Source organism: Trichosurus vulpecula, chromosome 4, assembly GCF_011100635.1.
Source record: "Trichosurus vulpecula isolate mTriVul1 chromosome 4, mTriVul1.pri, whole genome shotgun sequence".
Taxonomy (NCBI): Eukaryota; Metazoa; Chordata; class Mammalia; order Diprotodontia; family Phalangeridae; genus Trichosurus; species Trichosurus vulpecula.
The window spans coordinates 352,356,446-352,371,291 of NC_050576.1; the positions used below are offsets into that span (position 1 = coordinate 352,356,446).

A 14,846-nucleotide genomic window follows, 5' to 3' on the forward strand; every position below is an offset into this window, starting at 1 on the left:
TAGATTAATCAAATTCCAGTTCTGCATTTATTACAAAAAAAGGTAAGTGCAGTGGTAGATAAAGTTTACCCTGTAGTGCATGTACTAAACATCTAATCAATATATACTTTTTAACTTTAAAATTGCATGTACAGGTATATCTTAAGGTGATATATTCCAATTCTTATTAAATTATTGGGAATAGGATTTCAACATAAAATGTTTAATTCCCAAATTATGTATGTAAGAGGATTGCCCATAAAACCTTTCAAAAAATCTACAGAACTATGATCATCTGCCTTGCATGATTAATTACACACAAGTTTTGATTTCATTTGGGGCCTGAAAACAATGCAATGGCTTCTCCCAGTCATCCCTGAGTTTCGTTTTCTTTTTCTGCCCATACCCCTCCATCCCAGGACTACTGCTGTGCTTAAGTTCTGATTTATAATACACTATTTTAAGGCACTTTTATTTACAATGTTCTGACTTTAGACAGAATCACAGCATTCCTGACCAAACCCCCAAAGTGTAGTCTTATGTTTGCTGTTCCAGGACTTCTAAGTAGTCAGGTTCAGCATGTAAGTTAGCTTTGAGCTCAAAATACTCATTTTTCGTCTGTTCCACTAACACCTTCCTTGGTCTGGAGTACATTAATGTCTCCATTAATTTTAGCTCCTCATGTGTTCCAGGATAATGCACCTCTATCTCAGGCTGGAGCTGGGCAATATTTTTCCTCAGGTACTCTGTGATCCCCAGTTGCTGAAGTTCCCGTTCTTTCTCCAGAATGTTTCTATATAAGGAACTGGCATCCTGGAAGGATAGAAATTCTGCTGATTGATCTGTGGCTTTGTATTTCACGTTTGAACCTGTGAGAGGTGAACTGTTTTCCCTTTCGAGAAGACTTCTCTGGAGATGTTTTGAGTCATTTCCGTCTTTGTCATTTTTCTCCTCCTCTTGTTCTAGATGTTTGGGGCTGAAAGATGGGCTTCGGTAGACATGAACCATTGGGCTCACCATATGCTGCTCATACATCGATGCACTAGGACGTTCAGTTGTGTGATGTGTCATCTTATGACCATACATGCTGTACTGGAGGTGCACGGGGCTGCTGTCCCTCATTTGCTCATCAGCTTGTTTCTTTTTGCACCTTCTCCTACGGTGGAGAACAAGAACCACTATTCCTGCAGCACAGAACACAATAGTTATAAACACAATGAGCAGGCCCAAGATTAAAACAGAAAGTGGAACTGCATCTGTAAGTGATCTTAAAATGGTATCCGCAGTATTGGTGGTGGTTGTAGGAGTGGTGACAATTATAAAACTAGAATGGGTTGGCTGGGATGGGCTATTAATTAGGCCTGGGCATAAAAGTTCACTATTCAATGACTTCAGTTCTTTTTTATCTAGATGTCCTGGGGATGTACAGAGAATGTCATCAGTTACTACATCTTTGCTTAGCTTTTGTATCCACTGCTGTAACCCAACTAAATCACATGAGCAGTCCCAGGGATTATCCTCGAGCTCAATCTGGATCAACAAATCCAGTTCATCCAAAACATTACTCACAGGTAAATGTGTAAACTGGTTTGTTTTGAGGTTTATCCTGGTTAAGGGAACTCCTGAAAATATATGAGGTGGTAAAGCTTGGAGTAGATTGTTATTCAAATAGAGGACCTTAAGTTTTGGCATTGTATTAAAAGTTCCAGGTAATATTTCCTTGATGGCATTATATTCAAGGTATAGGTACTCAAGATTCTGGAGCCCAAGGAATAAGCCACGATTTAATTTGGTCAGATGGTTACCATTTAGATAGAGCTTTTGTAATCTAGTAAGGTTCATGAATGACCCTTCCTCAAGAACCTCGATCCGGTTGTTTCCCAAGTGAAGCATTTCCAAAGTGGAATATTCTACCAGGTCAGATTTCATTAGGGTTTGAATAATATTGCCTGCTAAAATAAGTTTTTTAGGATTTTGGGGAGGAGGCTTTAAGTCAGATAAACTTTCAATATTTCGTTCCTGGCAATGAATTAGAAGTCCTGATGGGGAAAGAACTTTGCAGTTACAAGGAACTGGACAATAAGGTCCTGGAAGTGGAGTGGATGGCTTTGTAGCATGAGGTACTAAACCTGGTACCTTGGTGGGACTTTTTGAAATAGATGTTGTCTTGGTTGATATATGACCATCATTTATAGAAGAGGTCACTACTAGGTGTAATGACCCTGAGGGATCCTCATATTCTTCATGTATTGGAGGAGTGGGACAGATAGATTCCTTTTTCAGTCTACTTAGAACACTTCCTTTGACAAATGGAGGGCTATTGCAGACAACATCACCAATGATAGACTGGGGAGGCATATTTTCCAACCATGTCTTTAACTGCAATAAGTCACAATTGCAGACCCATTTATTGTCTTCCAGCTGAAGGTCCAATATCCTGCCAATGTGCTCCAAAAACCCAACATATGGCAATGTTTGTAATTGATTCCCACGGAGGTCTAGATGGGTCAATGGGACAAAGCGAAATATGTTTGGGGGAAGAAACTCAATGGCATTATCGTTTAGAATTAAGACTTTTAGCCTATGGAGCTTGCTAAAGGCACTTGGTTCAATCACTGTGATGAAATTGTTATCTGCTTGAAGGAATTCCAGGTTCTCTAGGCCATGGAAAGTATCCTCTTTCAGAATTTCTAAAGAATTATGATTAATATGAAGCTGCTTCAGAAGGCCAAGGCCATTAAATGCACCAGGTTCAATATCCACAATACTATTAAATCCAAGATGTATTAAGATGGCATTGGTAAGTCCAGAAAAGTCATTTGTGTGTAATGTAGTCAATCCATTATTTAATAAAAATAGATGGAAGGGTCTTGATGGTGGCACATTTATTTGGGATAACGTCGTGATACCTCTTTCTTCACAGTTTATAAGCAGTAAACCATCCTTTTCCTCACATGAACACAGAGAATCACAAGATCCTCTAACTGGTGACAATGCAGGCGGAGACTGTATAGAGGCTGAAGCAATCAAAGCTGAATATAGCAAATGAATCCAAAGCTTCATGTTGTTGTCCAATAAGTTCTGATTCTGCAAAAGAAAAATTGAATAGAATGGGACTTCAGTTTGGGTAGTGAAGGGAATTTTCTCTTATACGTTTTCAGCTGTCTTTTGCTGAGTTGAACATTAAAATATTCTTTCTATGAGCAGCTTAAGGATTTGCTAAAGAACACATTTTAGGTTAGGAAATGAGTGGTTAAGATCAGACTTTCTATTAATCCTACCATCCCCAGATTATAACATTTATGTAAAAATATATTTAAAAAACTGATATCTTTTATATAAAATCCTTATCTTGCTCTTAAAGCCAACATTAGTATAATGCAGGTATGAAATATACTAAAATATATAACTGAATAAAAAGATTCATATATTTGTTATGTTTAAGTTTTATATGTTTTGGGGCTATACTGATGTCTTTTTATCCAAAGCATGTTGAGTTATAGACTTAAAACATAAGTAAAATATGGGTCTTAGCCGATCCAGAAGAAAATGCAGAGAAATGCAAGAAAGTGAAGTTTGAAAGTAGAATTATTTAATTCCTAATCCTGAACTTTTGATCTAGTCATTAAAATTTATTGTTCCAATAGATTGGCTGAATATAGTGTCAAGGGTACTTCAAATTTCTGTTTAAGTCTGCAGAGACTTGGGGGGAAAACTTTCCTAAGTCACTAACACAAGAAATGAGTAAAGCCAAAACTTACGGAAATGCTACCACTGACCATGGCCAAATCATAGACAGATGACTGATAAGCAACTTTACATTTAGGTTTTCATTGTGCAAGGCACTTTGAGAGAGCATAAACATTACTGGGGACATGTGCTAGAGAGCTCACATGCAGGTTTTACATAAGGCATACTTTAAATTAAGATGATCAAATTTCAAACAGAGAGCAGTTTTTTCATGCTTTATAATGAAGCCATGGATTTATTTACAATCTATTATTACAAAGCCTTCAAGAAGAAACACTGAACTTAAAAGTACAACCCATGCTGTAAGTTATTATACTAAAGGCACATAAAATACAAGCTACTTCTCAAATAACCTACTAGCAAATGCCAGTTGACCTCCCTAAGCTTAGTTTTGAAACAGGCTAGAGGGTGCTGAATGTCATCACACAATTAACCAGCTAATGTGCTTCCTTATTAAGAGCTTAAAGACTTTTTACAAAGAACTGTGAAACTAACTGTACTCTAATAGGAACATTTGAGAATATGGTATGAGTGATTTGGTGAGCTGACAATGAAAATTAACTCAGAATAACAACACTACACATGCTATTTCATTAAAGGAGATTCAAGTGTTTTGACAGAAACTTTTTTAAATCTATAGATGCAGGGGTCTTGAATCACTATAGAATGTAATCATTTCGCAATATTAAACACTAGTTTGACCTCATGTTATTCCCTTTCCTGAAATGTTGCTTATAATACTATCTGTAAACTGAAATGGGAAATATCTCACACACACACACACACACACACACACACACACACACACACACACACACAGAGTGGATATTATTATAGTCACGAATTTACTGTGTTGCTTTACTTGTCCTTTTCTATTTGAACAATGACACATTTCATATGAGAAATGGAACTTTATAATAAAAATCACACAAAATAACCTCCAACCTAGAAGCATAGCCTAGAAACCAAAAATTTAATGGTTGAAATTTGATGGTAGTACAAATTATCTGTTTTTAAAGTACTAACAGTTCTTATTTCTGTAGTTCAGAAAGAAAAAAAAACACATTTTTTTCTTTCTTTCTCTATTTATAGAAAATCCAACATGTTGTTGGAGTTGCTTTGAATTCTAAAATGTTTCTAAGTCCTCCAGGAACATGAGGAAAATAATCAATATATACTTTCAGTCTTTGTACCAAGCAACATGTAATTCAGTCTACAAGTTGTGATTCACTCAAAATAACAAACAATGACCCTCCCCCTCACCCTCACACAACCCTTTATATGCAATAGCAGGAAATATAATGAACCATTCCGTGAGGCTGAGCACTTTAGGAAAACAGGAGATAATTTCCAGATGTTCATTCCCCACTTTGCTTTACATCTTATAGAAATTATGTTCTGCAAAGTCTTAGTTTAAAAGAAAGAGAGAGACACAGAGAGATTTAGGAAACTCGTGGATTTCTTTTTCATATTTTAAGAAACAGTCAAATGTGAGGAACTATACAGTAAATAGATTGTAGGTGATAAAAATCATAATACTTAATCTCATCATAAATACCTTTCTGATTATATCATTGTAAAAAAAAAAGAAGAAAAAAAAGAATGTTTCCAAGCAGGAGAATAAACAGAAAACAAGTTTGTTAATTCTTGCTCATACTGAAATCAAGGATATTTAGAAATATTTACCAGTAAAAAGCATGCATTCAGCTCACAACATCAACTGTACCCTATAATCTACCACTATCCAAACTATTCTGCACAGCCAGCTGTTTTACTAAATGTCTCCTCTCAGAACACAGGCATCTGGTACTGTATTAGGAATGCCAGTGACTGAGACTGGGAAATTCGACAACACTTAAAGCAAAGTTACACACAAATAACACAAATGCAGAAATTCAGTTAATTAAGGAAATTGAAAGCAGTGCAAAACTAGTTGGAAGCTACTTCAAACATTCACCTTACCTGTACTGCAGACACTCCTCCTGACACTGTCAGTAATAAAATGCACGGTTGGAAAAGCAGTTTGGAATAATTCAGGTTCTTTGTTAAAAATGCAAAACACATCAAAGAGATAAACAAAACCCACCACCATGGGATTTCTTCTCACATGTCACTTTTCTGTAAGTCCAGACATAGCTGCAGCATCGCGAATTTACAACTCCAGGTCAAGAGAGAAAATGTAGAACATTTTACTGGAAATCTTTCAGCCACAGTGCATGCTAGACCATCCTGAAGCAGTTGCCCTTTTTCCTCAATTAAAATTCACAGCATACTTCACAGCTATGCTGACTTTTTCTGCATATAGTTAACCATTTGCAAGCTTCCGAAAGCAGTAAATAAACAAGATGTTAAACAGAGCTTGAATTGATCACTCTTGCTTTCTTAGGCTTTAGATCCAAGCTGCAGCTAGGTTCTCTTTCCTCTCTTTCTAGTCTTTCTTGTTAGCTCAGTTTGTTATTAGTCAGATTGCCAAGGGCTGGGAGGTAGGCGTAAATAAAGAGACTTCTTGGCTTTTGACTCAGCCTTTAAGCCCTTCCCCATCAGAAAGCTTTAATCTGCCAGTGTCATTTAATACAAGAGACAGCTCCACCTTGGGACTGCTCAACTCCTCCTCTTTCTGAAAATGGTCTCACCTCCTTCCCTCCCCTCCCACCCTCTTTTGCACTGCTTGCATACTAAGTATAGGGTGAGTGAATTGTATAGAAAGAATTGCATATCATTTAATAAAATATTTTAATGAATGATTTTGCTAATGAAGCAGGCACCAAGACATTTTCATATATCTTAAATTTTCAAATCTGTCACATAGTTCTATTTTCTAATTTTGTGTGTGTGTGTGTGTGTGTGTGTGTGTGTGTGCGTATGTATGTGTGTGGTGTGTTTTGGAACAACAACAACAAAACATTTTCTCTATAATCTAACTTCTAATTTTTCTTTGGTTTGATTTTAGGAATGACATGTAAGCTTTCATCTCTCAGAATTGCCTGTTAGATTGAAATTCGGCAAACACTGCTGAGAATTATCCTTATGAACCTTAAAGCAGGTTACCATAGGCTCAGTGGCAAAAATAAGGTTATATAGTTGTCAGCAATTTGATTTTTTTTTAAGAAAAGTATCTAGTTGTTGACATATATTAACTAAGGTGACTAGCAAAAAGCTAATCTCCTTTATCCAGAGTAAAAACCAGTTTATTTTAATTTGGTTGCTTTCCAAAAGTAGCTTAATATTTGTGGAGCAGTGTACCAGGTCTTTGAGTTATGACATATTTCTAAAAACATCCTTTTGGGAAGTACATATAATTGAGCAATTCTATTCATAAGGTTATTGTATCATAGGCTTAGACCTAAAAGGGACCTTAAAGGGCAAGTAGTCTAACTCCCTCCATTTATTCAGGGATAGAGTTTTGATCCTGATAGCTTATCAGTTAACAAAGGTGAGAGTGGCACTAGAGGAGATGGAAAATCTTACTGCTTTCCTGAACTGTTCATAGTTTATTAACTCACTTTTTTTTTAAGTCCTGTGTTATAGAATATATGCTCTATGCTTCATTATTCCTTTCCCTAAAGCTAAAGTATAATAATAATGGAAATTGGAATCCATTTCAGGCATCTTAAAAGGATAGCTATTTGAAAAAGTAACATTATTGCTTTGATGTAAATCTAAGGATCACTAATAATGCTATCAATCTTATTTAATATGTAATATATACTCACTATCTATGATTTATATCTTTAAAATATTATGCAAAGTTATTATAAGTAAATAGCTAACTTTTGTACTGTTTTGTCTAACTCATAGCAATACTTTAAAATAATGATGACAGGAAAAGATAAGCTGAGTAGATAGTGTGTGAATCTGACATTTTCTTTAAATTCAGTCCAGTTTTGTGCTCCATGTTTTTAAACTCTTACTAAAACTTTCTCTAAAATGTATTTTCCTTTTAAAAAAAATCAGCTTATCAGTTTCTTCAACTGTTATAAAGTTAGTGAAGCTTCACTAATAAAACCCACAACTTGTCAGCATCCCTTATTTCCCAAAAGGCCTGTTTTAAAAAAAGTGATTGCCTTTTACCTTGGCACAAAGAACAAGAAATTTAGCATATCCAAAATGAGCAAGTTACATTCTGGCACTTACACTGAAATGGTCTATGTATAAAAATATAATTCACTCACTAAAACATCTTTTTTAATTAGTGCTTGAATACATCAAATAGCATTTTCTTTAGGTAAAATATGGTTTAAAATGGACATTGCTTTCATTTCAAACAACCTATAGAATTCTCATTTTGCAACATGGATGACAAATTAATTTGTTTGAATCTTTTATGTTATTTCCAACTTGGCAAAACTAATAATTTTTGATGCCATTTTTGTGGAATTCCCTGGATTACCTACATTTTGTATTCTATTAGTCATCCAGTATTATTATTATTATTATTTGCTTATCACCTTATCAATATACCATAGAATTCACAAACGACTGGTGACAATTTTGATTTAGAAGAGAAATATAAAAGGAATCATTACTGATGTAATATATTATACTGACAAATGGTCAAAGCATAGGCTAAACTGGTGATTAAATTGCCAAGTCAGGTGTGAGGGAGAAAAAGGAAAAAAAAAAGAACTACCATCATTTCCCATTACCACTGCGAACTAATCCTTATTAGTCCATCATATTTTGTTCTGCATGCATGAGTGGAAAATTAAAACAAAGAGAAGAATAGTAATATAACCTAGAGAAATGGAAGAAAGAAGGCAGGAAGAGGAATTTACCCACTCAGATGTGGTCAAGGGGAATTGAAGGCCTCTAGAGAAGATATGAACAATCACTTCTTCACCCTTAAAGTCAGCAGTAGTGGTTTGCCTTCCTCTTCTTATCTTTGACATAGATGCAATGACAGTTCTCTAGAGTTATTCTTTCCACAGTTTTGCATTGTTGGCTATAAACTAAAAACTATTATTTTCATGCTTACAATTCTTTTGTAACTGCATCATTTGAGAAAAGAAGGGGAAGGATATGAGGACCAGCTCTTTCTGGTGGGAGGGTTTGGAAAGCCAAGTATTGGACAAAGGAAATGAATTCTGGAACAGCTCATTTTGGCATAAATTAAAGCCCTGAAAAAAATCATTGTATCACAGATTTAGAGCTGAGACTGATCATAAAGGTCATATGGTTGAATTCCCTCATTTTAAAAATGAAGATACAGAAGTCTATAGATGATAAGCTACTTGCCTGAGATTACATATGCATTGAGGAACAGATCTAGGTAGAATTCAACCCAGCATCCCCTGACTCTGAGACCAGCACACTATTCAAAATATCTTGCCCCCTTCCTGTAATGGAGAATTGTAAGTATTCATTCAATATAATGATAATTTATAAAAAAATACATCTTTGTAAAACCATATTTCTTTACTGATCACATTATTGACACTTTTCAGTCATCGATTATGGGAAAAATGATCAGTCTCCAATCACAGCCTATACAAAAAGCAATGGGCTATTAGTTTGTTTCAGTGTTCCATGATTCAGTAGTAAAGATTACATGGTGTCCCGCCTCCTCCACAAAATTTTCTTCAAAGTACACAGAACAGTCATCATGCCTTTCCTTACTTAGTTTCAGCAATCACTGTGTGCCAACTGCAGTAAAAAACCAGAAAGTAGTATTGATTGCCTTGTCAAACTGATCTAGTCTTGCATTAATGTCCACACTGTATTTCACAAGTTGGATGGGAAATGAAAAGTTCTCTCACATAGGTGTTGTGTAAACCAAGTTTATAAGTGGTGTGTTACTGTGCTTTACTCTATAGGTATGTTCTATAAATATATTTTTTCAGTATATAAATTCCTAGGAGACAAAGATGGAGACTGTTACATTTGTAAAGTATTAAGCACAGCCATGCACAGGTGAAAATGTTCTTGCTTATTACACTTACTTCTGTTTATAGAATGTAAACCTAATTTAGAGATTACAAAATGCATATTCTTTTTTTCTGTGTATAGGATGGTTTGATACAATGGAAGACATTCTGAGAAAGTGAAAGAAACAAGTAATGTATATAAATAAGTGTGATAAAATTCATTGATGCAATTGTAAAAGCAGCGGCATGATATCCTTCACCATTTATTATGAAGGAGGCTTTTTGGGGAAAAAAAGGGATACTTTGAGATAATTTGCAATTTAAACAGATAGAAGTCATAGGACTATTTTGGGAATGCTTGTTGCTGAGAAACATTCTTTTGAAGAATCTTTTTTGAAACCTAGAAACAAGTCGTTTCTCATTGGTTTTTGTACGTACCAGGGTTGGAGATCAATGCTTTTTCCTATGCTCTATTCTTGAATTTACCAATAATGTAGACTGAATAAAACTTTTATAGCATCACAGTATTATAGTATCGTAGTATTAAAGTTTTGAGATTATACTGAATGGTAATAGGTAGGCCTCTGGGATGTCATAGAGCATCTATAGACCTTTCATGACACTTTATCTAATGTCCTTCTTTTTTACTCAGATCCAGGAAGTGACATGCCCAAGGCCACACAGGTAGTAAGTGGTAGGAAGAGGATATATACATAAGCACTTACTCCTTACTCTCATTCAAAATCTGAATTCCTGGAGTGTGTGTGTGTGTGTGTGTGTGTGTGTGTGTGTGTGTGTGTGTGTGTGTTTGGTTTGAGGGTGGATGGACAGGTAAATATTTAACATTGAATGGAAGGCAGTAAGCATAGAGATGAAGCTATGCTCATTTCATACTTTTGTCTAAGGCAGGCTACGTACAAAAGGCCCTAGTTCTGTTTTAGTGTACCATTTCCTGGAGTGAAGCTAAAGAAAGGTGCCAGACTATTTTCAAGTGGAGAGTCTGGGATGTGTACTGAGAGAAGACTCTTTATAGTAAATTGCTGTTTGTAGACCATGCTATATATAGATTTTCAATTCCATTCTTTTCCAATTATAGTTCCTTCAAAAATGTATTAAAATATTAAGTGATCACTAAGGTTATTTTGAAAGAAAAATTTTCAAATATTTAAACGTAGGAATAAAGCAATTGGAAATATATTCTTTGCAGTGCCAGGAACACCTTGAGTAGGTCACACTGAAACTCACTCTAATGCCTCTGAAATAGAAATCTTGAAGGGACAAGTATATAAAACCTTTCAATTTAAGCACATTAAGAGATTAGAAGACACTGATCTTCCATTTGTTGGTAAGTCCTTTGCTTGTCCTTATAAAAACTTGACTTTAATACTAAGATACTTCAGTGGATGTGATCTCAATCATGTGGTATTCCTTCTAAGAGTGAACACAAAAATATAAGACAAACTTTTAAAAAAAAAGATGTGATAGATGAAAAAAAAACATATTTTCAAATTACATCGGGAAAAGTTTGCTTGAAATAATCTTATTTTAATAGACTTGCTTGTGAGTTCTGCTGGTAATAAAATGATAATTATTTTAAGGTCATTTTTTCATGTCAAAATCCTACAGTTACCAATGTTTTTTTTCTGCACTTAATATTTGAATGATGAAGTTTCAGTCCAGTTCAGTTCAAGGGGGATTAAATTCATGGCACTCTACACATATTAGTATGGCTCTCATATAATGGATGCTCAATCAGTATGAAGGCCTAGTATGATGATAATGGTTTGTACAATTGTATTGAAAGGACCTTGTCTTTTAACACTAGAAGAATGAATGGCTTTATCATAATTTAGCAAAACACATCATTGGATAGAGATATTTTACATAAGATTATCAAAGAAAATGTCTTACTTAAATATTAAAAAAGGTCATGACATCTTTGAGGAATTCTGAAATTTCAGTGTAATCATTTTTAAACTCTCAGATGAATGGATTACTAAGTAGGTTCATTTTCCCTCTGATCCCGTAAAAAGATTAATCACAATTTAACCTAAAAGTTTCCTGAATATTCAAGCTGATTTGAAGCTAAAGGTGTAAGGGCAATCATGGAATAGCCTACTTCAGAATAATTGTGACATCTTAGTTCCTGTTTTACGATTTGCACTCACCAGGCACCCAACCTTCTTGCCTCCCTGTTCATATCAGCAAGACGATGAATAAAGAAACTTCTCTAGACAGAAACTTAGTCCAGATGCAGAACTTCTCTTCTCAGATGCAACATTCTAGATTACTTGAAAGATCCCCTGATTCATTTTGGCTTTCCACTAATCTTGCACAACCTTTAATTTAAAAATAAATAAATAAACATATATATATATATATATATATATATGAATGCAAGAGATAGAATAAAATGAATTGCCACAAGTCTAGAAATTAAATTAGAAATTGTTGATTGTTTTTGCCTTTAAAAAAATTACCTGATTTTATGCACCTCTACTTAAAGTAGATAGATAAGATAAAATATTTTGATATATTCAAGTGGTTTAATGTAGTAGGTACGATACTCTTCCTACTTAATCCTGGGTTCAAATTCTACCTGTGACACTTTCCAGCTGTGTAACTTTGCAACTCACTTAACCTACATGTGCCTCACTTCTCTAGGATTTATCCACTAAGACAAACATGTTAAGATTTGTACCGGAAGGAATAGTTTCTACATGGGGATTCTCTATGCTTAAAGAATGACAGATATGTTACCTATTCATTCATTCATATCCACATAAACACACAATAATGCTATGGGTATGTGCTTCCAAAAACATTATGAAAAGTTAAAAATTGTGTCAATTTTCAAGATGTTTCCAAAAGCTTGACTGTGTCCTGGAGAAAAACAAAATGAGGGGCAGCTAGGTGGTGCAGTGAGTAGAGCACCAGCCTTGGAGTCAGGAGGACCTGAGTTCAAATGTGACCTCAGACACTTGACTCACTTACTAGCTGTGTGACCTTAGGCAAGTCACTTAATCCCAATTGCCCTGCCTTCCCCCCTCAAAAAAAATTTTAAAAATTTTAAACAAGTGACAAGCTTGATTATTTTGAATTCAGGTATTCTGTCAATAGATAGGCATTACTGCTAAGTCAAATCATAATTTCAAACATAATACAATTTATTTGAATTACTTACACATAGATATCTATACCTATATCTATCAGTATACACACATACACACGGTACCTGCCTACCCACCTGCACATAAAAAAAAACACACACACATACCAACAGATTTTTAATATCAGGTTGACTTCCCTCTGCCAACATGTACATTCTTATAACATGTACTCTGGAAATACAAACTTGTTTTAGTGTGAAGAAAACATAATTACAAAAGTAGGTCTTTTCCCTTCATTTCCTATCTTGTATAGTAATAGGAATATTATTTTTCACAGATTGCAAATGTGTTTTTAAAACACATAGATAAATTTGTTGAAGAATAATAGCAGCAAATAAGCTGACTTATAAATCATAAACTGTGATTTTAATTGTAAAATTATTTGTCTTAGTTATTAATCAGCTAAGGAATTAATATCAAAAGGCAGTTGCTGAAATATTAGAGTCAGCACTGGTATACTAATGGTAACCATAAGTTGAAATATTCTTACTGACACATTTCAGTGAATAATGTTGGCATTTTTGTTGAGAGAAAACTTGCTGAAGAAATCTAAATGTAAAATAAGTAATATTAAAATTTTAGTATTAAACTTTTAAAAGTCTTCTGAAACTTAGAATATGAACTTTTTTGGTTATGAATAATTCATTTATATTCCTATAATAATATATTGCTTCAGAACCAACTATCTTCAATAAGTTAAAAAAATGTATACTTCATTTATATACATAGGAATTGCCTGAGGATAGAAATAAATCTCTACATTTGTGCCTAACTGAAATTTTGATGATACTGTTGTTATATTGAATTTTATTTTTCTAAACAGCTACTTTTGGGGGGTTAAGGTGATGGACTGGCTTTTAATACATGAGACATAGACAGACATATGTATGGAAAAAATATGCTTTCTCTATCAATTTAAGAATATTTTCATGGAATACAATTTATAGTAGCAAAGAAGTGGAAATAAAGCCAATGCCTATTGATTGGGGAATGGGTAAGTATGCTGGGTAATTATGGGCAATTAATGCCATTGTGATATAACAAATAGTAAATATGGCTACAGAGAAGCATGAAAAGACTTTATGAACTGATGCAAAAAGAAATAGAATTTGAACCAAGAAAAACAACACACACATTGACTATAGCAAAGTAAATGGAAACCACCGCCACCACCACCAAAACCCAAAATTGAATCTTGCAAAATTATTATCAGCAAGATTGACTCTAAAGAATGTATAAGTTAAGATATCTCCCTTGTTTTTTTTTTTTTTGCAGAGGTGCAAAACTAGTTGTGTGGCACATTGCATTTAAAATCACTACACACACACACACACACACACACACACACACACACACGTTAACAATTGCTGATGTCTTCCTCTCTTATTTTTTGTTATAAACAATAGCTCTCTGGAAGGAACTGGAGGAGGGCTATGTTTGGAAATGTGGGTGATATGAACACAAGACAGTATTGTTCTTCTTATAATTTGAATTGTTTTGGACTAATTCAAAGTATGTATATGTTTTGATTTTAAATTTATCTAAAGGATACAGAATTTGCTAAATCATGTCCAAAAAGCTGGTCCTTTACCACTAAAACTGCTTTGAATTCTTTGGTCTTTCAATAAAATTCAACAAGAACTTTTCTACTACATGCCAGATAGGTTAAACAAGAAGATTGCAAATAACACATCATCAACCCTCAAGAAGTTAACAATTTAATGGAGTACAACATGTAGAAAAATAAAGTGATATAGCATACATACGAGATAAATAGTAATGGGGAAAATAAAATACAAAGTGCTCTCATAGAATATAAAGAGATTAGGGTTTATTCAGTCAGTACAGTTCTTTTTCCTTTATAGCCATAAATTAAGTAGTCTCATAAAAAATCAAACTTCTTTACTACTTAAGGTTTATAAGTCATTTTCTTCTGTAAATCCCTGCAACATTTATAGTGTGAATACTATTATCCTCTTTTAGAAATAAAAAGACTCAAATTTCTGAGAGGTTAACTTACCCATCTTTTTAGAAGTATCATGATTCAAAAATAGAACTTGATCGTAGAACTTAAAATGTGTTC

At 34.2% G+C, this 14,846-nt stretch overlaps 1 protein-coding gene across 1 annotated transcript; it reads right to left on the reverse strand.

Moving 5' to 3' along the window:
* Positions 1-516: 516 nt before the first annotated feature.
* On the reverse strand, positions 517-5,793 carry SLITRK6 (SLIT and NTRK like family member 6). Its single transcript, XM_036757100.1, has 2 exons — positions 5,692-5,793; positions 517-3,066 (listed from the first exon to the last, which is right to left on the reverse strand). Exons 1-2 carry the CDS (start codon positions 5,791-5,793, stop codon positions 517-519), a joined length of 2,652 nt encoding a protein of 883 aa, XP_036612995.1.
* Positions 5,794-14,846: the final 9,053 nt, after the last annotated feature.

Coding starts and splice junctions, on each gene's coding strand:
- SLITRK6 (XM_036757100.1), bottom strand. CDS start 5,793: ATGTGTTTTGCATTTTTAACAAAGAACCTGAATTATTCCAAACTGCTT. Junction 3,067..5,691: donor GAGGAGTGTCTGCAGTACAG/GTAAGGTGAATG, acceptor TTTCTTTTGCAG/AATCAGAACTTATTGGACAA.